General features: G+C 38.0%; 1 protein-coding gene across 6 annotated transcripts in view; it reads left to right on the plus strand.

The window, feature by feature from the left end:
• Positions 1 to 3,149: 3,149 nt before the first annotated feature.
• The window catches only part of LHPP (phospholysine phosphohistidine inorganic pyrophosphate phosphatase), a 171,368-nt gene continuing 148,131 nt past the window's right edge, over positions 3,150 to 26,386 (plus strand). For all 6 annotated transcript variants that reach the window (XM_063307315.1, XM_063307320.1, XM_063307318.1 and 3 more), the window contains exons 1-2: positions 3,150 to 3,290; positions 25,715 to 25,902. In XM_063307315.1, the coding sequence (XP_063163385.1) occupies positions 3,163 to 3,290; positions 25,715 to 25,902 (316 nt within the window). In that variant the 5' untranslated portion in view covers positions 3,150 to 3,162. The remainder of the gene's footprint in view (positions 3,291 to 25,714; positions 25,903 to 26,386) is intronic.

Below are 26,386 nucleotides of genomic sequence, written 5' to 3' on the forward strand. Positions count from 1 at the left end.
GTATTCTTTTTTCCCTTCTTTTCCTTCCTTCTTTTTTTTTTTTGCTCCTTGCAATACAAGAAATTGTATCTTTAGAAAGAAATGTAAAATAATGAACAATAATCATTATGTGGCATCTCCTACAACAGGCAAAAGAAATGCAGGAGGAAATGCATGAAGTATATTGTAAATAAAAAATAAAGGCAAATAACTGTAATGAAAGACGAGAAGGGCAGGAGAAAAAAAATCAGCCTAATTTAATTAAGACACACCCCGTACCTCAATGGGCAATAGGTAAGATAGCATGATTCACTGATGAATGATTTCAGGAGATGACATAAATATTGCCTGTATGGGAATAATCACACAAGCCATTATTTATCTGGCAGTACATCTTAATCTTCTCCCGGAGGTAGATTCTGCCACTATTACTCATCTTGAGAAGTACCTTACATGGCAATAGGTCCCATTGAAATGAATTATTGCTAGGGGCACATATAATCATGCTTTTATTATGGCCAAATCTAGGGATAAAAGCTGTACATACTTATCTGAGAATATGACCCATTTAATCAAATTGGATTTTGATTAAACTCATGTAGAATTGCAGAGAAAGTATATATTTGGGGATACCAATTGGAAGGAAGTGAAAAAAAAATCTAACTTTGTCATGCAAGGTGAACAGTTCGGAAAATTGGTCTAAATAGGAATAATAATCAGAAAAACTGGGTAACACAGGTACAAAAGTTATCTATACACCCCAATTTTATCTTATGTATGATTCCATAAAACTTCAGGCACCAAATATACCTAATTCTCTCTGTATTTCACTGTTTCTACAAAATTATGTTCGTTTAAAAATAACCACATATCCATTTGTCTGGATTCTTTCTTTCAAAATAGTACCTATCCCAGTATATATAGTACATTATTGTGAAAAAGAAAAGTATGGCAATATCTTCATCACATAATATGTTCAAGTGAATATATGATAGTTGTTGATTAGTTTTTAATACAGTATAACACATGGAATTTTTATAGTATTAGTTTTGGGCTAAGGGGCTTCATTAAATATAGTCAAATCACCAGCATGCAGGCACATACTGGCGCACACTTGGATCGTTTTGTTTTTCAGCTCAGGCAGACATTAACATTCTACTGGAGTGCTGTTTAAATTGCTTTGATGCTAGGTAGGTTTCAACCCTGACCTGTCCTGACGGCAAGTGATGGCTCTTACAAGCTCTGGATCAATATTCATAGCGGGTGTCCTGAACTGATAACACTATCCAAGACAATGTCCCGTATCAGTGTGGACAGCTGAGATATTGTACCATTAGTGGTGTTGTTTTAAATAACCTGATCCATTTCACAGTCTATATAATGAATTTTACCATTTAGATACTATCTTTAAGAAGAAGTGACTTGGAGCACTGAGCAAGTCAATGATTCAAAGACTCCTTGGCTTTTTTTAAAGCAGGTTATAATTCCAACGCTGCCACTTACATATTTTCAAATTGCAGCATGACGGTGATTGCTTTAATAATAAATAAGCATCTGCGCTGTACCAAGACAGTGAAAAAAAATCCCCATTATCATCTAAGTTTGAACATACATGATTAAATCTCTCCTGTAGCTGTAAAAGATATGGATCACTCTACTTCGTTCTTTGTGACAAATTAATTAGGTATTAAGTTATTTGTATAAGTGGAAGTCTGATGCTGTATCAGTTGAGAAAATCCAACCTGTAGCCTAATTAAGACCACAATCTTATGCATAGTTATAGGAAAGTAACTCCCCCGATATGGCAGAGCTTACTTCAGGGCAAGGACACATAGGCTTGATTGATTCTGTTTGGATACCTTCTTGTACTTAAGTTTGATTTTATGTGACAAGTGAACCCAGCCAAAGTAAGGGGCTTACATACTGTGTAACATTACACTATATTGCAATTTGTTTGACCTAGCCAATGCAGTTTTATAAACTATGATTTATGGCTCAGAATGGTTTATGGTTTATTCAATAAATCATGGTTAACAGACTGCTTAGCATGATACAAAACCTAGTCAGCAAGGTAATTGCACCTAAGTGGGCTTGCAATATTTGCAAAATCAAAGATCATACAAGATTGCCAAAATCTCACAAGTACATAAGAGTGACATTTGTGTCATGAGGTCATTGCCCACATGTTGTAATTGGGGTTTATTGCAGATGCTGCTGAGTACAGATATAGAACAGTTGCTGGCACTTTACGTCGGATAGGTTAAGAAAGTATATTTCTCACTTTCACTAGCCCAGCAGGTAGGACAGAACAGTTAGTTGTGAGGAATGGACCAGTCTTACTTTAGGCAGAAACTGGGTCCACACATTACACAGGCCATACTGTCACTGTAAAGCATGTTTAAGGCCTAGCATTTTCATGAGCCGTCATCATAGCTTACTCAACAAACCATGGTTATGGCAAACTGTGGTTTAGCACACTGAACCTAAAGCTATTATTTTCTCCTCGTTGGCTCTGGATAAGGCTCCTTCTTGTTCTTTGCCCCAGCGGCACCACATCCTGGACCTCTTGGCCGGTAAGGAGTAGCGCCTTGACCTCTCTTCCAATCCATTGCTGGTCTGTCTCTTTGGCCGATGAGCAGGAACGGGCGCCGGAGGAGCCCAGAGAAGCAGCCGGGCCGCCACCGCTCCGGCCAAGGAAGACGGAGGGCTTCGGCTCGCTTGCGGTCGGCCGCCCAAAGGGGAGCGCCCGACGGGATGAAGCTGCTGCGCCTTGCGGGAAGAAGCCCCGCACCTGGAGGTAGCGCTCCGCCCTCTCCTCTCTGCAGCGGTGCGCAGGCAGAGCGCCAGGGGCATCGCCGGGGCTCAGGCTTCCCCAGAAGAAAGGTCCCGCGGGGAGACCTGAGCTGTCCGGAGGAGCGAAGAAGATGAATATGTCCCCAAAGGCGCGTTGCCGAGACTCCTCCACAGAACCCGGGGTGCTAGTCTTTCGGGCGGCCCCTCACTTCGCTACAGCTCCTCGTAGGTCTAGTGAGAAGCCAACCATTAACTTCCCTGGCGTGGCAGCCGCAGGAATCGCCCGGGTTGAGCGCCAACTACATTTCCCAGGGGCCTTCGCAGGTTTCGCGGGGGGGTGTCTCCATAAGCAGGCTCTTACTGAGCTGGGGGCGGGGCTTATTCTCCGTTATGGCTGGTGGGGGTGAAACCTTGGCGGGCGTAGAGGGACTGCTGTTAGATATTAGCGGGGTGCTTTACGATAGTGGAGGCGACGGAGGCGGAGTTCCCATTCTTGGATCTATAGAAGCTGTAAAAAAGTAAGTGGGAGGCCTGCAGCAACTGGCTGTGAGGCTTTTTGTCTTGCAAAAAGCTCCTTCCCGCTACCGACGGAGCAGATCCTGCTCGTGGTGCTCTCTTTATATCCCGCCGGATTGGGTGGACTTCCTGGGAGAAGTCGTTCCTCCGCTCCGGGCTTCAAGAAAGGGCCTGTGTGTTTATTTCTGTGGCTTGTGCAACTAATACGACCAGTTGCAGATACCGATCTGTAACTGTAGTTAAATAAACCATGGGTTATCCTGGGGTGCGAGCTCAGCCACCAGCTGCTTTTAATCCAAGGCTAGATTCACATACAGCGCCAAGCTGCAAACCGTGGACTCCAGACCACTTATGCAGATGATTTACACAACACTTTAAAACCAGACTTAACCATAGTATAATGTGTGAATACAGTCATTATTTTTTCTCCCCTGCAGTTAAGCCTTCATTATGGTGTTCTTTGATACCTTGACCTGGCGGAATGACATTTACTATGATTTTATGGAGTGCTTTTATTTATTTTATTAATCAGATTTATGTCCTGCTGTAGTCAAAACAGACTCTTGGCGGCTCACAGTAACAAAAGATAGTAATACACCCCCCCAACAAATGATAATTACATTTTTAAAAATTAGTCTGGAATCCTGCATATGCTTAACTTGGGAATACCCCTTGTTCTCTTCACTGGGACTGAATTTGCTCTTAAATACCCAAATAATAAATACAGTATATGCTTTTGTGCCAAGTGGCAAAGAAGATAATGCAGAGATATTTAACATTTCTTTTAGATAATGCCTCTAGCTAAAGGCAGGTTCTGTGTGTATGCATCTCTCCCTGATTTTTTAAGATAAATTATGCATTTTCTGCTATATGCCAAAGCATATACCATAGAGATTGCAAGACCTGCAAGTTTAATCAGTTTAATGTGATATTATTGTTGCTGTCCATATGGATCCTGGCAGATCTTGTTCTGATTAACATTGCAATTCTATGCCCATTTACACAGTGGGACTTGGTTTTGAGTAAAATAAGGTAGGGAAAACATGAATTGTTTTTTTGGAATTCTTCTCAACCCTTTTATTAACAATGAACATTGTACCTGAATTTTTTTCCCTAGGTAATTTTGTGTGTGCACGCATGCATGTGCACAAGGAAAGAAAAGATGGGCATTTCTTCTTTGCTCTGCCCATATGATGGGGAGGCTTAGAATGAAGGAGTCAGCAATATTCTGAACCGACTCCTCTTTTGGCCTCTCCTGTAGGGATGCATTGAAGGAATTTGGGGGAAATCTTTTTCTTCTCAGATCCTGGCCAGATTCAGGCCATTTTAAAACCTGACTTTTTCTTTTTTTGGCCTCTTACCACACCAAATTTGATCCTGTCCTGTTCAATTTTCAGAGTTATTATGCTGACAGGTAGATGGAGTCCTCCTTTACACAATTTTTTCCCAACATCTGATGGGTTGGAAAGAATAACAAGCATAGTTTTTCTTCTGCTTTCTTATACAGTGATAGCTTTTACTTAAGCGGATGCCCTCTGGATACATTGGCTAAAACTCCCATCATCAGCCCCCAAACAATGCTGCCTAATGATTATGGGAGTCATATTGTGCTGGCTGTCCACATGATAAAATACTGTTTTTCCTCCCCAAATGTTCTTATCCATGAATGGAGTACTGACTTTTTTTTAATTGGAAAGCACAATTTATTCCTGTTCTATCACTGAAATGCAACTGTTGTTGAACAGTCATGAATTGCATCAAGAACACTGATGTTTGCTCTTTTTTGACAGATTTTAAGTTCTTACTATTTGCCTTTGCAACCATATATTATATCCATTATACTCTGCTAATACTGGACAAATGTAAGTTATCTAAACCAGAATGTCTGTTTTAGCATTTTAAGAGGATTTAGGAGTCTTTTTGTTTGCATTATATTTCTTTGATTTTTCCTTTTTTCTTTTCAATATTTTTGGGTACAAAATATTGCTTAGTGTTTGACGCTGTATATACTACATTTTATAATTATAGATATTATATTATTTGATACTGTATATACTATATCTTACAAGTACAGATACTAAGATATTAAGTTATACTTTACAGATAACTTAAATTGAAATGTAACTTAAAGTAGTATAAGCTATGTTGATTGAAATGTTACCAGAGTTTGAGGTGAATGCAAGATATTGGAGTTTTGGCAACCAGCCAGTCCTAATTCATTATTTGGGATTAATATTTAACAATTAATTTGGCTTATACACTTATTTGACCCAAGGGAAGAAGAGAGGAATATACAGTATTGCATCTTCAAAGTCTGCTTTGACATGCTAATTAATTATTGGTCCCCGGAAGTTCAATCACTAAACAATGTAATAGATTTGGGCTAAGTCTGCATTGATAGAATTGGAGCTGAAATTTGTTCAAAGACATCTCAGTATTGATTCTTTGCCAATTGTCTGGAAGATTTAAATCAGAAAAGATGATTATCATTAATGGAGCTTGTTCAGCTGCCCACACTGGGAAGTTTTGTTATATCTCTCTTAGGTTTATGTCTGATTAATTTTGTTAAAAATGCCTAGTGTCAGCATTTCACTATCTTTGCATTGAAAGCATCACTGTCAATAAGCTTTGTATCAAAAAAGTGTCTGTTGAGTTCTGTAACAGTTATATATATTGTAAATGTATGTTAGCAAAAGTCATTCATCTTAACCTCTTTCTTAGCACTGAGATGACAAATACTGTGTTCATATATACATACATGAGTCCATGTGAGATTTTTCCTTCTGCTTCATAACAGCTTTTTAATAAAAGAGCCATGTAAAAGCAAAATCTCTCTATAAGTGTTGTTAATTAAAATGTGTAACTGGCATATTATTCAGCAGTAGCTTGTTTACCTGCTTAAAGCCCATTATAAAGAAAACATTTTTTTAATTAGAAAAAGACCCTATGACATTAAAAGCTTTCCTTTCTTACTTTTTCTGCTTGCTTTGTATTTAAGTAAGCTTCCATGGAAGTAGGCTCCAGTAAACCTATTGGGACATGGTTAAGAGAGTGTTCTTAGAAATCAAATTATAGTTGATTTTTAAGCAAATGCAAAAATGTAGTAGTTTGTGCTGGAAAGAGAAATCAAAGTGGAAGTTGAAATAAGGCTTTTCTCTTTATAGTTGATTACAAGAGAGATAATGAAACAAGTCTAGATAAACTCTTTTTAATATGAACATATTTTTCATAATTTAAAGCCTGACAGGATGCATGCAGTTGTCAGAATAATCAAATTCAGCTGCTGAATTTTCTTTTTAGGTAAGTTTGGTTTATGGCTAGCTTACATAGATTAACCCAGTTGTTTTTTTAAAACATCTGATCTTCTTAACTAGCCATGAATGTAATACTTTGGTGGTAACCATATATTGACTTATTTGAGCGAAATGAAAAGGGCTTTCTTTTTGCTTGATGCTAATAGAGGTTTGCCATTTCGCTCATTGTTTTATTACCTTCCAAAGGAGGTAACATGTGAAAATAAATTTTAGTATCTAAGCTGCTACAGGATATCTTTATTTATTTTTATTAAAACATATGTTGATTATGTTAGCTTTTAATAATGTGTTATGAAGTGTGCCTACACTCTGTATTCTTTGCTGTTACTAGCAGTTAATTGTATGGAGCACTTTATTGTGATAGTTGACAAGAATCCTAGTAAGAATCTGTAATTGAAAGCCTTGATCCAATCAGCCATAGCATCTCCTCTGTTCTATGCCATTATTGCTCTGATTGGTTTACACAGCCTCAAGATGAAGTAAGCTATTTGCTTTTCATGTTGGAACCAGTAAGGAGTTGCTCAGTTACAATACAGAAGGTGGTTAAAGAGCAATAAAAATACCCTGCTTCAGACCTGTTATTTGCATTTACAGCTGTGTGCTGATAGCATACCTATTAGCATATACATCTGAAAAGCCCACAGCGGTTGGACGTTTACAACATCCTGTTGTTTGGCCCGTATACGGCATCTGTTAGCACAACTTTCAACAGGACTCTTTAGAAGGGGAGCGGAAATCTATGGCATCATGACATGGTGGAGCAGCTGGATGGCCATATTAGAATAAGACGCCTGCAGAGTCTTACAAGGGCAGGATTGCAAAAAGAGGTAGCCCAATTGGAATTGTAAAACAATTTAAACAGTTGGGGTGGGAAGAGGGGGAGAAATAACCTCATGGAGAAGGTATGGATAGTCTTGGAAACTTCTCTATAAAGATCCTCCTATGAGTGGAAGGATTGGAAATTGTTGACATGTTAAAAAATTAATGCTTTGTTATAATAATCCCTATGTGCATGTATTTTATGTTGCCAATTTCCAAACATTTATAGTTTCCAAACTCTAAGAGCTCGTTAGGAATGACCCCAAATTTTTCCTATTAACCTCTTTTCTTTCCTGTATGCCCAAGTATTTAACCTGTGTTGTGAAGTATAACAAATTCAGTCAAATATTGAGTAGCAGCTATCACAGCAGAAATATATGTATTAAATGCAGAAAAGGAAGGCTAAAGCAGGGGATTAGTCAAGATAATACTGTATTTTAAGATAAGACTCAGTCTTCAGTATTCTTTTTTTAAATTTATATTTTCCTATTTTAGAAAGTATGTAATTGATATAGAAAAATCATGATTACAGAGAACACAGTAGTAATTGTAATAATTTATTTGAATAGATTTGATTGTTTTGTGACATACCTTGCTAGGTATCTCATTATAGTTACTTAGGGTGTGTTACTTAGGGTGTACAGAATTTTGATTATCAAAATTATCAACTAAGCATATGCTAGTAATCTCTAGGCTTAACTACTAGAGTGGTCTTGTAGCAAGGCTGCCATTGTATATAATTGGCAAACCACAGATTGTATAGAATGTGCCTGCCAGATTGGTTTCTGGGATAACCCAACAGGGCCATTCCTTGCATGTATTAAGTGTGTGTGTGTGTGTGTGTGTATAATTTCAGCTGTTAGTTTGTTTCTAGACACAATGAAAAATATAGGTGCATTCAATAGTTAATAATAATAATTCATTAAACTTGTAAGGGTTGAGGTTATTTAAGGTCCATCTGTTGGGAAGTCAATTTCTCACTGCTTACTAAAGTCAGCATAAGAGAGGTGGTTTCATTTGCCACTGGTTTGATTGGCAGTGAAGTCTAGGGGAATGAGGGTTGGGCCTTGTTATCAACCTTCCTGAACTCTGTACAATAGGCATTCAGTAGAAGCCACAATGACATAATCATGCAAATGATGCCAAATATATGTGCATCAGTCTTGTCATGAAATCATAGTGTGAATGAAATACAGTATGTAATTCACATCATTTGTATGATGGTGTCATGTGTGTAATGTTCCTTCCCCCTCCCCGCCTCTGATGCCTGTAACATTCTTCCAATTAGAAACATGGTAATTAACAATTGTGCTGACCTTAAGAAAGCCTTGAAAGCATTCTTTTTTGATGAGCTTTTTAATAAAGGATTTAAATATTGCTATAAAGTGTCTGAAGGCTTCTGGAAGTTGGCAGTTTAAAAGTTTACCTAATAAATGTTGCCACTTCATGTCTTTCTAACTAAGCCGAATCTGTTACTGCTTACTTTTATTGTAAATAGGCATTTTTGTTATACCCTAGCTGAAATAAAGAATGGCTGGTGAAAAAGGGGAAAAAATGCACTAATTTTCGCCAAGAAAGTTTACCAAATATACTTTGAAGATTTAAATAAATAAAGCAGCAAAGCAAAATAATAATTAAAATATCCAGTCCCTAATTACTGTGTTCATTGTCACTTACTCCAAGGTAAAACTACAGCCTTGATGTCAACATTTCTTACCTGACAGTTTCCTGTGGTTTAATCCTGTTCTGGAGTCTCATAAAAAGGCACCATTTTCCCAATCAAGCAGTTATGAATGATCTACTCCTTCTATCTTCTATTTAAAATGCATCATGGTAATTGTCAATTACACCTGCCAAGAGAGTCATCTCGGTTCTTTCACAATTGGGACAGTGTTAATCATCTTGATTTGTGCTTAGTTGTCCTTGCAGTAATTAGTAAATTAGCTACTAGCTCTTTGGTGCTAGAAGAAAAATATCCTGGAGCTGTGGCTGCATTATAACCAATTGTTTATTTCACATCCTGCAAGCTATTCCTGTAATACTGTCTTATTTTTTAACTATGCCATCAGCTGCTCAAAAGAATCTGTTTTTATTGTAAATCTAGCATGGTTTTAATGTGGTTGAGCATAGAGTTTTAATCTTGTTACTTGTATTGTGTCATCGTGTATATATGTAAAATTATTTCTTCCCTTGTTGAGCTAATAGAAAAACTAGGATTGGCACTGTGTAACTCTGCCATGCCTGTTCAGGTATTTGTCCCCAACATCAGGAGCCTTGCAGGCTACCAGGCCTTCCATAGAAACCAGTGATTTCAGAGATCTGCATCAGCACATCTTCGATTTTCATAATTTTAAGAATTGCTTCTGAATAGCTATAGCTGTAGCTGTGGTCAGCCACATTCATCATGCGAAAACTACCTTGTGGGACTGATGAGATATGGATAAGACTTTCGAGTAGTCCGTGTTAAGATTGAATTACAGGCAGTTATCAGTAGGAACCAGGAAGAGGCAGTGTGGTGGGAAGTCTGGGCCTTGGGACTAAGTCTGGGAATTGGAATTGATGAACATATATCAAAATAACTAGGCAGAGTATGTAGCTCAGACAAAATCTTAGCCCAATTAAGCCTATTATGACTGAACAGCCCAAATGCTAGTCTAGATAGATGGGATTCACTTCACAGTCTGAGAATACTCTGAGAAGAACTAGATATTTTTAATATCAGACAGATGTTTCAAGCTATGTTTCTGATAAATCATCATTTGGGCACCAAATAAAACTGAAAGTCTAGGGTTGGGTTTTCAGAAGCTTCTGATAGGGAAAGGTGATCTTTTTTATACTAAAAATAAAAAAGATTACAGGATATGTCTACAGGGCCACAGTTCCAGTTCTGTGTTAAGAGTGCAACAGACAAACGATAATTTCTATACTTACCCAAAAGAAAAACTGTTTCTCCCCAATAATTTCTCTTTAAAATTGGAAGGCGAGAGGTTCCATGTTCCCATATTAGATTCACTGGGAACATGGTAATTCTATTCTTCCTTTTGGGGGAAGGATTGTCTTCGATTCAAGGTTGTCTTCTTTTGATTTAAACATAGTATAAATGGAAATTGGAAGGGAGCAGTACCTTTTTTGCCATGTACTTAAACAGTTGAGTGGATTAATTCAAAATTTGGGAATGCACTAGAAGCACTCGAGAATGAGCCGTGCCAACTTTGACACAGAAAGGATGACATTATGAGCAACTTAGACTTTGATCAATCCCTCCTTCAATTTGACATCTTTTGTGTCAGGCTATTTTTTTTTTTACCCCTGTAGATTCTTTTGGATTGAACTTCATTAGCAGATTTCTCTGTTTATAATGAATTATTTGGAGATGATATTTCATGTTGTTCAAAGGGAAAGTCTTCTATATGCTTTGCCTTAGCAATGGTATAATATGTTTACAGTTTTTATTAAAAAGGCAAGTGTATGACTCAATTACAAGAGCCAGTTTGGTGTAGTGGTTAGGGCACCAGGCTAGAAACTAGGAGACTATGAGTTCTAGTCCTGCCTTGGGCACGAGGCCCACTGGATGACCTTGGGCCAATCACACACACACAGTCCTAAGAAGCAGGCAGTGCACACCACTTCTGAAATCTTGCCGAGGAAACTGAAGGGACTTGTCTAGGCAGTCACCAGAAGTCAAGACTGACTTGAAGGCAATACATACATACTGTACATACATACATACGTACATAAATAACCAATTATAATTTGTGATGGGTTTGGTGTGGCACATGCTCAGTTTTATTCTGCCTTGCACTTCATGAGCTCAATTATGTCAGTTTTATCAGCTCCCATTATTTTTTGTTAGTAATGGTAAATGGTGGGGCCAAAAAGTGTGGTGGTTGACACAGATAGAGCCAAGGAATTCTAGTGGAACCACTCCATTCTAGTGGAAAAACAAACAATCATTTACCCTATAGCTCAGTTGCGTAAAACAATGTTTCTTGATGGCATGGCCCTTAGCTACAATTTTATGGCATTTTAGAGCATAAAAGAACATGGAAATCTTTTCATACAACATATTACAGAACTTTTGTTAATGTCTATCAAACTATGTATTTGCATTTAATTTTTTTGTATTTACTGAAAAAAGTGAGACATTGAAGGTAGACCTTGACCATGTGACTTCACATGCAATGGACCCAGTTTCTGTAGCAATTGACATCATTTGTTTAATGACATTATTATAGAAATGATTTAAAATAACACAAGTAATTTTTAAAACTTGTATGCTGCCCAACTCTCTGCAACTCTGGGTGGCTCACAACAAAGAAATTACAATCAATAAAGCATAAAAGTTAAAGATAAAAGGTGGCAAGTGCAATGAGGGGCCTTACTCTCCCTCACCAAAGGCCTGGGTGAAAAGCCAGATCTTCACAGTTCTTCTGAAAACAGCAGAGTCGGGGCCATACAGATCTTGGGTAGAACCTCATTCCAGATAAATAACACAAATGGTATAATAGGTGTCAGTTGCATAATGTTAACATGCTAACAGTGTAAATCACTATTTCAGAATTTAACTGATATTTGTGAAGAATGGACACCCTACCCAGTTAGTGGGTCAAGATACTCTATTTCAGCTTCAGTGTCTTTTAACTTGCTTTATAGATCCTTGCAGTGCCTCCAGAGTAGTGGTCAGAGAGTTCTTATAGTGAGGTTAAAATAGCCTTTTGTCAAATAATGATAGTTATTTGGACTGACAGGATACTTCAAATTTAAAGCTATTCTGTGACTCCACAAGTGGTTATATTAATGTTCTGTGTGAAGAGTGACAATAGTTCATAGATCTATTTTCCCATTAGACCTATTAGAGTTACATGCTACTCTAGTCACAGTTGACCCAGAGGAGCGTACATGCATGATATAGTCATTGGATTAAAACAGAGTACAGAAGAAATATCTAATTAGAATTCCCTAACAGGATCCCTAACAACCAATCCCATACAAACACTTTCCCTGTGGGAAGAATCAAAGGAATGTCTCTGATCCCAAAGGCATGCTGGAAAAGCAAGGTCTCATTTTTTGAAAATTCAGGAGCTATGGGGCTGATCTGATCACCAGAGGAATGCTATTCCAGAGAAGGGGACAGTGACTGAAAAGGCCCTACTCTGTGGTCCTTGCAGATGACACTTCCTCGGGATTGGTATCCAGAGAGAACCCCTTCTTCCAGATCTTAACAGATTGGTGGAGCCCTTGGAAATAGGTGGTCTTGAAAATACCCAGGTCCTAACCCCTGAAGGGCTTTAAAGGAGACAACCAACACCTTGAAGTACACCCAAAAGCAAACTGGCAATATTATTGTTCCAAAAGGAACGAACACAGAAAACCCTATCATAGGTTTACAAAATTGTAGTACTGTAATCTGTGGGTTAAAAAGAACTACAGCTGACTGAACCATTCTCTTTATTTCTTGTTGAAAGGCATTAGCTAAGTGATGATTAAAATGAGGCAAAGAATTGCTTCATTTCTGTTAGTCCCTAGTTAATTGTTTACCAACAGATGCTCTTTATATACAAAGTGTAATAATGATTTCACAGTGGAAGTGTTGTATTGGACTCGATTGGCTTTTATAGATTATAATTAGTGACTTCAAAGGCAAACAGCTATCCATCAGTATGAAACAAAGACCAATGTAATACGATTACTGGATTATATTATCCGTACAAATGTTGTGATTAAGACAGATCACAATAGTAATGACAAATTTATTTCCTGGGCTGCTCACACAAAATAAGAACTCAACTGTCAAGGTTCATAAAGAGAAATAGGGAAAGACTTTCTGAGTTGTATGACTGCAAAAATAAACTTTTTCATAAAATTTACACTTAGATGCTCCTAACTATGATGGAGATTCAAGGATCAGGGGATTAATTGGTGAAATTTAATCATTACTCACTTGCACTTAACAGATAATAAACCCTGATAAAACTAGGCAACTAGTTTCATGCTTTAAATTAGAACAGTAGGATCAAAGGAACAATTTGTGTATCCTTGTCAAAATTCATCTGTGATTTTTCACTTGCCACAGGCTGCACTTGTTAATACGGACTACTTGTAGAATTAGCTTCTAACTCATGTTGTATTTGGGTCCTTTCCCGAGAGAGTAGTGAATTGTTTTTGGTTTCTAAATACCCATGCTGGATATTTAGATACCAGCTTTGCATAAGAATGAAAAGAGCTAGAATATCTAAAATAAGGTGTTTTTTTTTTTTTTGCATTCTAAATATTTCTGTTGGCTAGTGTGTGGGTCTGCTTCAGTAACAGAACACACACTTTAAATCAAGGGTGCACACATTGTTTTGGGCTAATGGCTACCTAAGAGAGCTTCGCTGGCAGTAGCACTCCCATAACCATGAGGGTAGGACAAAAACAAAATTTGATTTAATTTCATTAATATGTAATTAAAAATTAAATGAATTATAGTGTTAATATAATTGCGCCCCCATGTATTTAATTTTTGCCTTCTGTCACCAATTACACTTTGGTAATTGGGAAATAATTGGTAATCTAATAAACTACAATTTGGTGACAACTTTAGAAGTTATTCTGAGAGCCTATAAGGTCTTCAAACCACAAGGTTTGATCTTTGGGCCAGATTAAAGGCCTAATTAATCTAACATCCTTTCTTACAGTGACCAGCCAGTTGCCAAGGCAGGAATTGTGGAGGTGTTACTCCTTTCTTGTTATAATACTATATATTTTCGTAGCATTATTGTAGTCAGGTTCCTTTCTTTCATTGTGGCTGTGGAATGGAGGTGATAATGATGATGCAGTTATTGTACAATGATGCAGGCATCTCCCACAGATTTTCAGTTGCTCCAGATCTCACCAGTTCATGAGATTTTAGAATTATTATCTTGTAAATTTCTCACACAGATATTGAACTTTTATCCAGTTTCATCAATCTTGTGAAACGTTGGTCATTTCTGAAAAATTAAAAAAGATCTGAATTTTAATTTGGGGACTCCACAGATGCCACTTCAGGATGTCATGGACATGATGAGAATCAGAATCAGCATCCTGAGCATAGAACTCTGTCTCATTCCACTGATCTCCAAGCGCATTCCAGTTCCATCTGATTTTCTCATATTTGGCTGGCTGAAGGGTTATTGCACATCAACACAAGATTGTTGCTACCACAAGTGGAACTTGTACCTCCAGCAGAGTATTATGCTCCCTGCCCTATGGAACAATCCTGTTTTACCTTGCAGAATTTTGCCGTTTTTCATGGCTGCAACTTACGTTATTTGTTTATTTTAATTAGATCTACTTTTAGTATAACTAAATACATAAATAACAATTCTTTTTTAAAAATATTTTTATTATTAATTGTTCAAGGTATAATTAAGGCACATAATGCAGAATATAAGACCAATAGAATACAAGTCTAAAAAAGAAACAGGAAAAGCTAAAACAGTACAGGAATAAGCAAAAAAGCATATCAGACCAGTGGCTTCTGACTTCTCCAGCACAGGTATAAAAGTACATAAAAGTTAATCTCTTACTATTAATTAAAAATTTAGTAACATTGTATCTCTAAAATCGAACCATTCAGTCATCAAAACCTAAAATCAAGACTTCATTATTTTGCGTTACAAACGAATAGTCCAAGAGCAGCTTCCAGATGGAAACGAATCTACTTACAGTGTTTTCTCTTACCAATGCTGTCAGTTTAGCCATTTGTGCCAATTCCATCATTTTAATCATCCAGTCCTCCCTTGTGGGGATTTGTGCATTATTCCATCTTCAAGCATATAAGAGTCTTGCTGCTGTTATCATATATAAGAACAGAGTTCCATGTTGCTTTTCAAGCTGTTGGTCCATCAAACCCAAGAGCAACAGCTCCTGTTTCAATTTTAAGTCCACTTTAAGAATCTTTTAGACAGCTTATCATGAGTTAAATATCAATGGTACAGCATTTTATAAAAATTCTCTTTCAATTTATAGTTCCAAGTGAATTTCAGACCTTTGTTCCACATGTTTTCCCGTTGTTCTATCATAATATTGTACCCAAAATTCTTAATCCATTTAATCATACAATTTTTAACATATTCATCTTCTTTGCCTCTATTATGCCTTAAAAAAATCAAATCAACTTTGAATCATTATGGAAAAATAGAATCATACATGCTTGAAATATATCCACATAGTTGTTTTTGTTGTTTATTCGTTCAGTCGCTTCCGACTCTTCGTGACTTCATGGACCAGCCCACGCCAGAGCTTCTTGTCGGTCGTCAACACCCCCAGCTCCCCCAGGGATGGGTCCGTCACCTCTAGAATATCATCTATCCATCTTGCCCTTGGTCAGCCCCTCTTCCTTTTGCCTTCCGCTCTCTGTAGCATCATCATCTTCTCCAAGGTGTCCTGTCTTCTCATTATGTGGCCAAAGTATTTCAGTTTTGCCTTTAATACCATTCCCTCAAGTGAGCAGTCTGGCTTTATTTCCTGGAGTATGGACTGGTTGGATCTTCTTGCAGTCCAAGGCACTCCCAGAATTTTCCTCCAACACCACAGTTCCAAAGCATCGATCTTCCTTCTCTCAGCCTTCCTTATGGTCCAGCTCTCGCAGCCATATGTTACTACTGGGAACACCATTGCTTTAACTATGTGGACCTTTGTTGTCAGTGTGATGTCTCTGCTCTTGACTATTTTATTGAGATTTGTCACTGCTCTTCTCCCAAGGATTAAGCGTCTTCTGATTTCCTGACTGCAGTCAGCATCTGCAGTAATCTTCGCACCTAGAAATACAAAGTCTTTCACTGCCTCTATGTTTTCTCCCTCTATTTGCCAGTTGTCAATCAAGCTGGTTGCCATAATCTTGGTTTTGTTGAGGTTTAGCTGCAAGCCAGCTTTTGCACTTTCTTCTTTCACCTTCATCATAAGGCTCCTCAGTTCCTCTTTGCTTTCAGCCATCAAAGTGGTATCATCTGCATATCTGAGATTGTTAATGTTTCTTCCAGCGATTTTAACTCCAGCCTTGGATTCCTCAAGCCCAGCATGTTGCATGATGTGTTCTGCGTACAAGTTGAATAGGTAGGGTGAGAGTATACAACCCTGCTGTACTCCTTTCCCAATCTTAAACCAGTCCGTTCCGTGGTCTGTTCTTACTGTTATACAGATTCCTCAGGAGGCAGACAAGATGACTTGGTATCCCCATACCGCTAAGAATTTGCCACAATTTGTTATGGTCCACACAGTCAAAGGCTTTAGAATAGTCAATAAAACAGAAATAGATGTTTTTCTGAAACTCCCTGGCTTTTTCCATTATCCAGCGGATATTGGCAATTTGGTCCCTAGTTCCTCTGCCTTTTCTAAACCCAGCTTGTACATCTGGCAATTCTCGCTCCATGAATTGCTGAAGTCTACCTTGCAGGATCTTGAGCATTACCTTACCGGTATGTGAAATGAGTGCCACTGTTCGATAGTTTGAACGTTCTTTAGTGTTTCCCTTTTTTGGTATGGGATATAAGTTGATTTTTTCCAATCTGATGGCCATTCTTGTGTTTTCCAAATTTGCTGACATATAGCATGCATTACCTTGACAGCATTATCTTGCAAGATTTTGAACAATTCAGCCTGGATACTGTCGTCTCCTGCTGCCTTGTTGTTAGCAATGCTTCTTAAGGCCCATTCAACCTCACTCTTCAGGATGTCTGGCTCTAGCTCACTGACCACACTGTCAAAGCTATCCCCGATATTGTTATCCTTCCTATACAGGTCTTCTGTATATTCTTGCCACCTTTTCTTGATCTCTTCTTCTTCTGTTAGGTCCTTGGCATCTTTATTTTTGATCATACCCATTTTTGCCTGGAATTTACCTCCGATGTTTCTAATTTTCTGGAAGAGGTCTCTTGTCCTTCCTATTCTATTGTCTTCTTCCACTTCCGCGCATTGCTTGTTTAAAAATAATTCCTTATCTCTTCTGGCTAACCTTGGGAATTTTGCATTTAATTGGGCATATCTCCCCCTATCACTGTTGCCTTTTGCTTTCCTTCTTTCTTGGGCTACATCCAGTGTCTCAGCAGACAGCCATTTTGCCTTCTTGGTTTTCTCTTTCTTTGGGATGTATTTTGTTGCTGCCTCCTGAACAATGTTGTGAACTTCTGTCCATAGTTCTTCCGGGACCCTATCTACTAAGTCCAGTCCCTTAAATCGATTCTTCACCTCCACTGCATATTCCTTAGGGATATTAGTGAGCTCATATCTAGCTGATCTGTGGGTCTTCCCTAATCTCTTTAGTCTGATCCTAAATTGTGCAATAAGAAGTTTGTGATCCGAACTACAGTCAGCTCCAGGTCTTTTTTTTACCGACTGTATAGATGTCCGCCACCTTTGGCTGCAAAGGATGTAGTCAATCTGATTTCGGTGTTGTCCATCTGGTGAAGTCCATGTATAAAGCCGTCTCTTAGGTTGTTGGAAGAGAGTGTTTGTTCTGCAGAGTGAGTTGTCTTGGCAAAATTCTATTAGCCTATGTCCTGGTTCGTTTTGTTCTCCCAGGCCATGCTTACCTTTAATTCCAGGTGTCATCTGACTGCCCACCTTAGCATTCCAGTCTCCTGTGATGAAAACAACGTCTCTTTTAGGCGTGTTTTCCAGTCGGTGCTGCAGATCCTCATAGAACTGCTCTACTTCAGCTTCTTCAGCATCTGTGGTTGGGGAGTATATTTGGATCACTGTGATGTTAGATGGCTTGCCCTGAATTCGAATTGAGATCATTCTGTCGTTTTTTGGATTGTATCCAAGCACTGCTTTAGCCACTTGACTATTAATTATGAAGACTATTCCATTTCTTCTGTAGTCCTCTTGTCCACAGTAGTAGATCTGGTGGTCATTTGATGTGAAGTGGCCCATTCCAGTCCATTTCAGTTCACTGACGCTCAAAATGTCTACCTTTAATCTTGACATCTCACCAATAACCACATCCAATTTGCCCTGGCTCATAGATCTTACATTCCAGGTTCCAATGGTGTGTTGATCCTTAGAACATCGGATTCGCCGTTCACCACCAGCACCATCGGCCGCTAGCTGTCCTTTCAGCTTTGAGCTAGCTGCGTCATCACATCTGGGGCTAGTTGAACTCATCCTCTATTTCTCCCCAATAGCATTTTGACCATCTTCCGACCTGGGGGTCTCATCTTCCGATGGTATACCGACTGTCCTAACAGCCAGGAAACATGCTGAGACAAGGAACAGGTCTCTAATGCTTTATTGCTAGTACATAACAGGAATCCTAACAAACTGAAGAAATGTGGGAAAAACTCAGACATATAAAACCCAAAGGTTAAGGCGGTCCCGATCTGTGTCTCTTTGAATGGCTGCCCAATTCCTCAGTGCTACGCATGCGCTTAACAGTCTGGATGGGAGCCCCCTGCTTGCCATCCTTACTCATGACACCGACATATCTCTGGTTGTATTGATCCATTTAGTTTTCACGGCAAGAATACTGGGGTGGGTTGCCATTACCTTCCCCAGGGATCGCATTTAGTCTGACCTCTCTGTCATGACCTTCCCGTCTTGGGTGGCCCTTCACGGTTTAACTCATGGTGTTGTTGAGGTGCTCAAGCTCCAGCACCACAACAAGGTAACGATCCTTTGCTGAAGATTTCTTTTTTTCCTTAGTCCCCCTTAAATTATACATGGGAAGTAAGCCAGCAGTTAAAGGAAGATTTTAAGAGTAATCCAGAAACATTGATGGTTAACAGCAAGAGCTTCGTTTCTTCTTGCTGTTGAGAATTCCTCTTGAGGTACAGATCTTAAAAATATATAAATTGGGTGGTTTAGGAATGAGAAAGTCTTGACCTAGTATCCCAAAGGGGCTTCAGAATGGTCTGAAAAATGGTGGTACCCCCGACTCCCATCTCCTCTTACTGGATTAGTGCCAACACTGTTGACAATCCTCAGGCTACAAGGTGACGTTCCAAAGTACAAATGGGGTGATTCCAAGTGTTTTCATGAAAACACTCTGGGGCAACAGGAAAAGCCTGCCTGTGTCCCCCAAAAGAGTCCCATGCTGCCAGGTCTGCCCGCTGTGCTTGCGGGCAGTCTGTTCAGTCGGCCATCTTTTCCTCCCAAAACCATAAATAACAATTCCAACACAGGCATACGAGCAAGATTTAAAAGATAAAACTGTATAACATTGTAGCAAGGTAAAATCATAATACAGGACAGCAGAAACACCATCACAGTAGAATGAAAAATATCTGCTGAAGCTGCAACAGAGATTCCTTTGAAGAAATGCATTTTCAAGTGGTATAAAAAGAAAGTGGCCAAATCAGATATGGTTGATTTTCGTATGCATGTTTCAGATGTAACTTAAAAATGATGAACTGGTAAAATAAGTAAGTTATCCAGTTTATATCATCAAGGCTATACCCAAACTCTGGCTTAGCTTTTTCTGGCTGCTTTAATTATGTGTGTGTGTTGTGGAATCATTCCAGACTACTCAGATGATGGCTGCTTAATCATGATTAATGCATTAAAACCAGGATCCTCCTCCAGTTTCCTAAAAAATGTGGTTGGTCTTATTTGATTGACCAAATATGCATATGTATGCATATGAAGACAGAAATTCTAATTTAGCTTCAGGAGATGAATGTATGTCTTGCAATGGGCATCTCTCATTTTAGAAGACAAAGAGGCTGTCCCATGTGTGACAAAAGGGGCAATGTCTGTTGTCTACCATTTTTGTAAGAATTATGTTGTTTGATTTTAATTTGTTGATCTAACCAGTTAATCAAATAGATGTTGCATTAAATCTTCTAAGTAAGATAAGGGGACAAACCTTGGGCAGTAAATTGTTGCTTATTTAAGCTTATTATTGCATTTGAACAATGACCTTTCTATTGAATTTTCGGCTCATCACCAGAGTATTGTGGGACAGTCTTGCTGGTCTCTTACCAGTTGGAAGGACTAGGTTCTGCTGGACTGGTTATTACTGTTAAGCTTCCATTTCAGCTTCTTCTATGGTATTTATGTCCATAGAACCTTGGAATGGAGATCTCATGATCTCACATTCTGCATTCTGTAATTTCAACTTTAACTGAACCCTGTTGCCTTTTGGTGGTGGATGGTCATGTTCCAATAGATTTCATTGGAGTCGGGTGGCATACAAATGTGACAAACACATAAATAAAAATAAAAAATAAATTTCAGAATGTATACCATCCAGGATCCAAATATTTCTATGAAGAGTTTTAATGTCATCCAACAGAAAGAGTAGCTTTCTCTTATAGTGGCCAAATTTTCTCAGTATTACAGCCTTACCTTTTTGGTTCCTTTTTTCGAACAATGTGCTACATTTATTAACAGGCATCCTTTTGTGGGTCTGTTCAATCCATGCTCATTAAAAATTAACCTCTTAGGTGGCCCAGTTTTTTTGCCGCACATAGCAAGACTGATCTCCAATACTCTCCATGTACAGGTGCTTGATCCTGCCCTGTGACACTGGTCTTTCTTTGCTGTAAAAAACAGGTAAATGAGAAAGAACTGAAGAAAGGATCACAAAACAGAGGAAAGGAGAGGAGGTCATTGTCTGTGAACACAAACAAAGAAAGCTTAACAGTAAAGGTTTTAGAGCAAAGGTAAGATAATATAAAAATGAAACAGAAGATAATGACTCAAGGTTATCAAGGATGAGACAATAAGGAAAAGTGCTGTGAAAGAGAATTTGGGAGAGTGTTATTAAGGAGAGATACTGAAGTTCAAAGTAAACGTATTCTTGTTGGTATAGTTCAGTGCCTAAAAGTAACAGAAAACTTTGTAGTTTTGTGTGCAGAAGCAATAGTGTTAAATATGCATGGATACACCTAATGTATCTACTAGTATTTCAGTACCTCTTATGCTTACAGTATCTAGATTAGCTGATATTACCATCATAATCAGGTAGGCAGATTTGTATAAATAGGTAGTCTAAGACGTGGGAAGCTGAACCCACTGAATTTTTCTTGGTTACCACAGTGGTTCCAGGAACACATCAGCTGCCTGTTGGTAACAATTTAAATGATAACTTGAAGAATAAGAAAGATAAATAATAAAGATGAATTTGTAGTGTCTCCATACTGTTCTGTAGCTTTGGCAAGAGAGTGTGCAGTCTGAGGAATCCTGTCCAGTTCTGATCAAGGGCTTTATTTTTCATTGTTTGGAGTTTATTTTATTGCTTGGAATCTCACACAAGCACACACACAGAGTATGGCAGGCTCTTTTGGTTTAACATTTTGTGTGTTAACTTCCCAGTTTACATGGAATTAGGGGCATCCTGGGTCACTCAAAAATTCTGATAACTGAAGAATGTACTTTCTATGCAAGTTTGCTATGCTGTTTTCAACTAATAAGATCTCCTGGGAGGTCAAAACTGCAGGAAATATTTCCATAAGCTGCAAAGTTTCAGAAATCTGTATACAGTAATACTTTCTGCAAACTACAGTTTGCCTCCAAACCAAGCCTGGAAACCTAGTGGATTGGGTTTCCATTACTATATTAAAGGAAGGTATCTGCACATCTGTCACTCACTGCCTTGAGTTATTTATAAAAATAATAAAGGTGAGATAGAAAATTAAATAAATGAATAAATTTCTGAGTGCTGGGTTTCTCTGAAGTTCTGTTGCATATTTTCATCACATTGCAAACTATTGGCGCATGAGAGGTAGTGTCCAACTTTGAGTGATGCATATGGACGTAGGATATCAGTTTTTTAAATAAGCAAATAAATGGAAGGTGCAGATAGTGAGATTTCTTTTTGCCAAAGGTACTTCTCTGTTTGAAAGTCTATTTGATAATTCCTGTATCTTGTTCTTAGTTCCATAGAGAAAAGTAGGTTATCAAAAAAGAAAGAAATGTCTCTGTTGGGGGAGTAAATGGAGAGATTAATGAAGAAGCAAAACATCTACAAGCAACACTGAAAGCAATAAATAAAACTATTGATATCCCTAATTTTTCCAAAACACAATTATCACCAGCAAGAGTGGGCGTAGTTTTGATTTCCTTAGGTCTTGGGTTGGGCATGAAGGAGAAGTATGAAAATATTTTAAATTTCAGTGAGGAGCTGCTCTGATGTTACACCAGTTCTTTGAACTGACCTTTACCTCATTCTGACAGAACAGGACAAGAATCTGAGTGACAGTGTCCCACAATGCAATTACTGTGCGTCAGATGAGCTGGTCCCTTACAAATCACCTCGAACTTTACACATCTGCTGGCTGTCAGCATCTGCCAGGTTCATTCACCCGAAAATAATGAAAAAAAAACTCTCATTATTGTGCCATAACAGGTAAAGTGTTAGGACAATTATTGGACATCCTCAGTGACCTTGTACAGTCTTAGCCAACTGCCCTTGCCAACATTTTTTGGGGTCAGCTTATGGGCATGTTAAATATGAACCCTGTTTTTGCCCTCTCAAGCTGGATGACATAAAGGTTATGACAAAAATTGGCAGATGGGGACGAGAGAGAGCATAGGATCATGTTAAAGCACTGTTGCTTTCTAAATTGCTGCTGTTGCTCCTTTGCAAAAGCAGGGTGAAAAAATTTAGACTTAACAGCTAAGGCAAATTTATTTGGAAATTTGAAGACTGAATTTCTGAGGTTGAGTTTATATTAGCATGCAAAATTGTGTTTATTTCATTTGCCTTCATTTCCCTGTGGCTGAACAAATACTAAGCCATGGTTTGTGTTGCCCTAATTTGCTTGAATAAGCCACAGCTGGCTACTTCCGTAACATATGAAGGATAAACCATGGTGTACATACTATGGCTGGGTTCACAAAACAGATTAAGCCAAAACAATCCAGATTGTAGTTTATCATGATACGTGACCCTAGCCTATGCACTTCTTTGGTCTTATTGGGGTGCTTTGCACATTGACTGGTAAGATTCAGGGTAGACGTTCCAGTCTCCTCTTAGTAACAGAAGGCTACAACATCTTCCAAGCTATTTCTTCCAAGTTGGGCTAATAGCAAGAAGTGTAACTAAAACAACAACTTGAAGGATTACTCTTACAATGGATGCTTTAGACTGTGCTGGGTTGCTTTTTAGTCAGTTCATCCCTAGTTTTGCAAAAAGTCAAAAAGGGGCAAGAGGCCCTGAATAAAACAGTTTGAGATGAAAAGGTAACTTGCAGGCTTAAATATGCATGTAAAAATAGCAAAAAGAACATTGAGCAAGACTATAATTGAGCTACAGGCTCAGTGGGATTCAACTCACAAGCAATTTTCAACCCTACACTTTTCATCTGATATAAAACATCACTGTAGGTAGTACTGCCCCCTCCCCTCCCAGAAGGAGCAAGGCAGTCACAGCTGGCAGCTGATGTTCCTCACTTTGAGTGGGAAAAACATCATTCAATTTATTTGGATTGTATTTTAACTTCCAGGGAGTGCAGTTTTCTGCCTCAGGGACCAACATAGCTCACCATGTCTTCTGAGGGTGGAAACTTTTCTACCTGAGATAGCAAATTATCAGGGTAATTCAACCAGTAGAGGCATACCATCCGAGAAGTTTGGATTATTGATTAAGGTTTCTCTGCACTAACTTTTTAAGTTTATCAAATAATCAAATGACCATAGAATCCAGGCAAGACCCCTCATTTATTTCATGTAAATTTTTAATTACATGAAAGTCTAATAGGTTGTTTGTGTGAGGTTGCTTTTTATGTGAGGTTTGCGAAGTTCTTTGAATCGCATATAATTTCATTTGAAGTCTTTGTTTTGTTTGTGAGTATGTGTGAGAGTGGGTGTGTATGTGTATGTTGACTGTGCTTACATTCCAGTTTATACTATATTTGGAATAACAGATGTGAAGTGCTGTCGTCTAACTGTCGCTCCAATTGTTCATTGTTCTGAGAAGGTCACATCATAATTCATTAACAATAATTATTCCCTGGGTACATGATGCACTTCTTTATTCAATTGCTTCATTAGCTCATGAGTAATTCTCACATTCATTGCTCCAATCAGTGAAGATATATTTATAATATACAAGTGGATGCTATTAGTTACAATATATTAACTGCCTAATTTAAAATAGAATAGCTATCTTTATGAAGGGCAATTAACCACTAACTGTAATTGATAATTCACATACCTATGATTAGGAAAGACAAATAATACAAAAAGAAGGAATCTGGAGATGACATGTTTCAGTATTTTAAAAGAACAAGAACTGTTTTTCTACTGCAGAGCTACATTTTTTAAAGAAGTGTTTATGGAGGGTTGATTTGAAATGTATCAGAAGTACTATAAAATCATAATCATAACCAAAAGTATGCTCTTTCAGGTTCAAATCTTATATTTTGACTCATTTGAAAGGTGATTGTGTATCATCATTTTATTTTCTTACTGCAGTGCCACTCTGAAACAGTTCCCTAGTAGCAAAAAATACATTATTTAAAAGAAGTAGGGCAGGAATAGTATCCAGATGTGTTAGAACACAAATACTATAACCTCAGATCACTGATAACTCCATCTTGGATGATAGGGGTTGTGGTCCAAAGATTTTGGTGGGGACTAGATAGCCTTATTTTGAAGTACAGATTAAACCAACATCCATGAGATTATGATTTCCATTTTTGTTTCATGCCTTAGACTACTGAGTTCTTTTGGGATTCCTGTTACCAAAACTATGTCTGTGTATATGAATACTGGAAACTGTATTCATGCTGGAAGATGCTCCTAAGTTGAGGGTGGATAGCATCTGGCATTCGCTTTGCAATATGATACTGTCCTGTAAAACTGATAATCTGCTTTATGTTCAGCAATTTCAATTAAACAGGAAAGAATGCATATATTTGCACAATTTTCTGAAGGAGAGATTCCATTATAAGTTCTTGAGATAGAGCAGAATAAAATCAAAATCAAAAGGGAAATGAACTACACATGGTAATGTTTGAATTGGAGTCTTCACCCCAAACTGTAAACATATTAAAAATGCTTAATGTGTTAAAAAAAAAAGTAAATGGAATTAGTGGGGCTTGTTTTGTTTTTAAAAATTGGCATCTCACCACTTTAGGTGGCATTATTAATTGTAGTGCTTGTACTGAAATACATTTTTTCTTGACAGACAACCAGCATATATTGTATTATAAAAACACTAATCTTTCAGTAAAATATAAATGTGAATTACTTATGGTATTCTGAGTCACATTTCACCTAATTCTTTTTAACATGTATTTATAAATACAAGCTTTGACAGAAGTATTCATCTAAATCCTGCATTTTGTAATTAATTAACTTAATAATATATCACTTTACTGTCACAGGATCAAGGCATCTGGTCTAAAGCTGCAGTTTTGCACTAATGAAACTCAAGCTACGCGGGACAAGTTTGTAAAAAAGTTGCAACATTTGGGCTTTGACATTGCGGTAAATGAAGTCACCGCTCCAGCACCCGCTGTATGTCGAATTCTGAAGCAGCGCAACCTGAGGCCTCACCTTCTTGTGCATGATGGTCTGCTAATATTTAAGATGTTGCATATAAAGTATAGTAAAATTAAGTAATTTGAACATAGTGCAGGTTCACTTTAGATGTGTATAACTCAGGAGTGAAACTGTTAGATTCACACACTAAATTCATTCTGGATTAATGGTTAGATTAAGAAAACTGAAGTCAAAAAAACAAAGCAAAGAATCCCAAATTAACAGTGAAAGTGGGCAGATGGGGTAATGAGTGGTTAATAAAATGGTCCAATTGGGATGAACATCTGATCTTTCATAAACCATGTTTCCTGAAGTCATGAAGCAGAGCATGGGGTGAATGTTCATACCTCCCATCCTGTGCCAGCTTTGATGTGAAGATCTTGGCATGCATTCCTATTTCTTGGTTTGTTAACTTACCTGAATTAAGAAATCTGCAGTTGGTTTCATGTTATCTAAGATCTTCATGAATGAGCTGGCACAGGACGGGAATAGAGGGGTAAATTGCTTACTGGAAG

Source organism: Candoia aspera, chromosome 6 (genome assembly GCF_035149785.1).
Source record: "Candoia aspera isolate rCanAsp1 chromosome 6, rCanAsp1.hap2, whole genome shotgun sequence".
NCBI classification, from domain to species: domain Eukaryota; kingdom Metazoa; phylum Chordata; class Lepidosauria; order Squamata; family Boidae; genus Candoia; species Candoia aspera.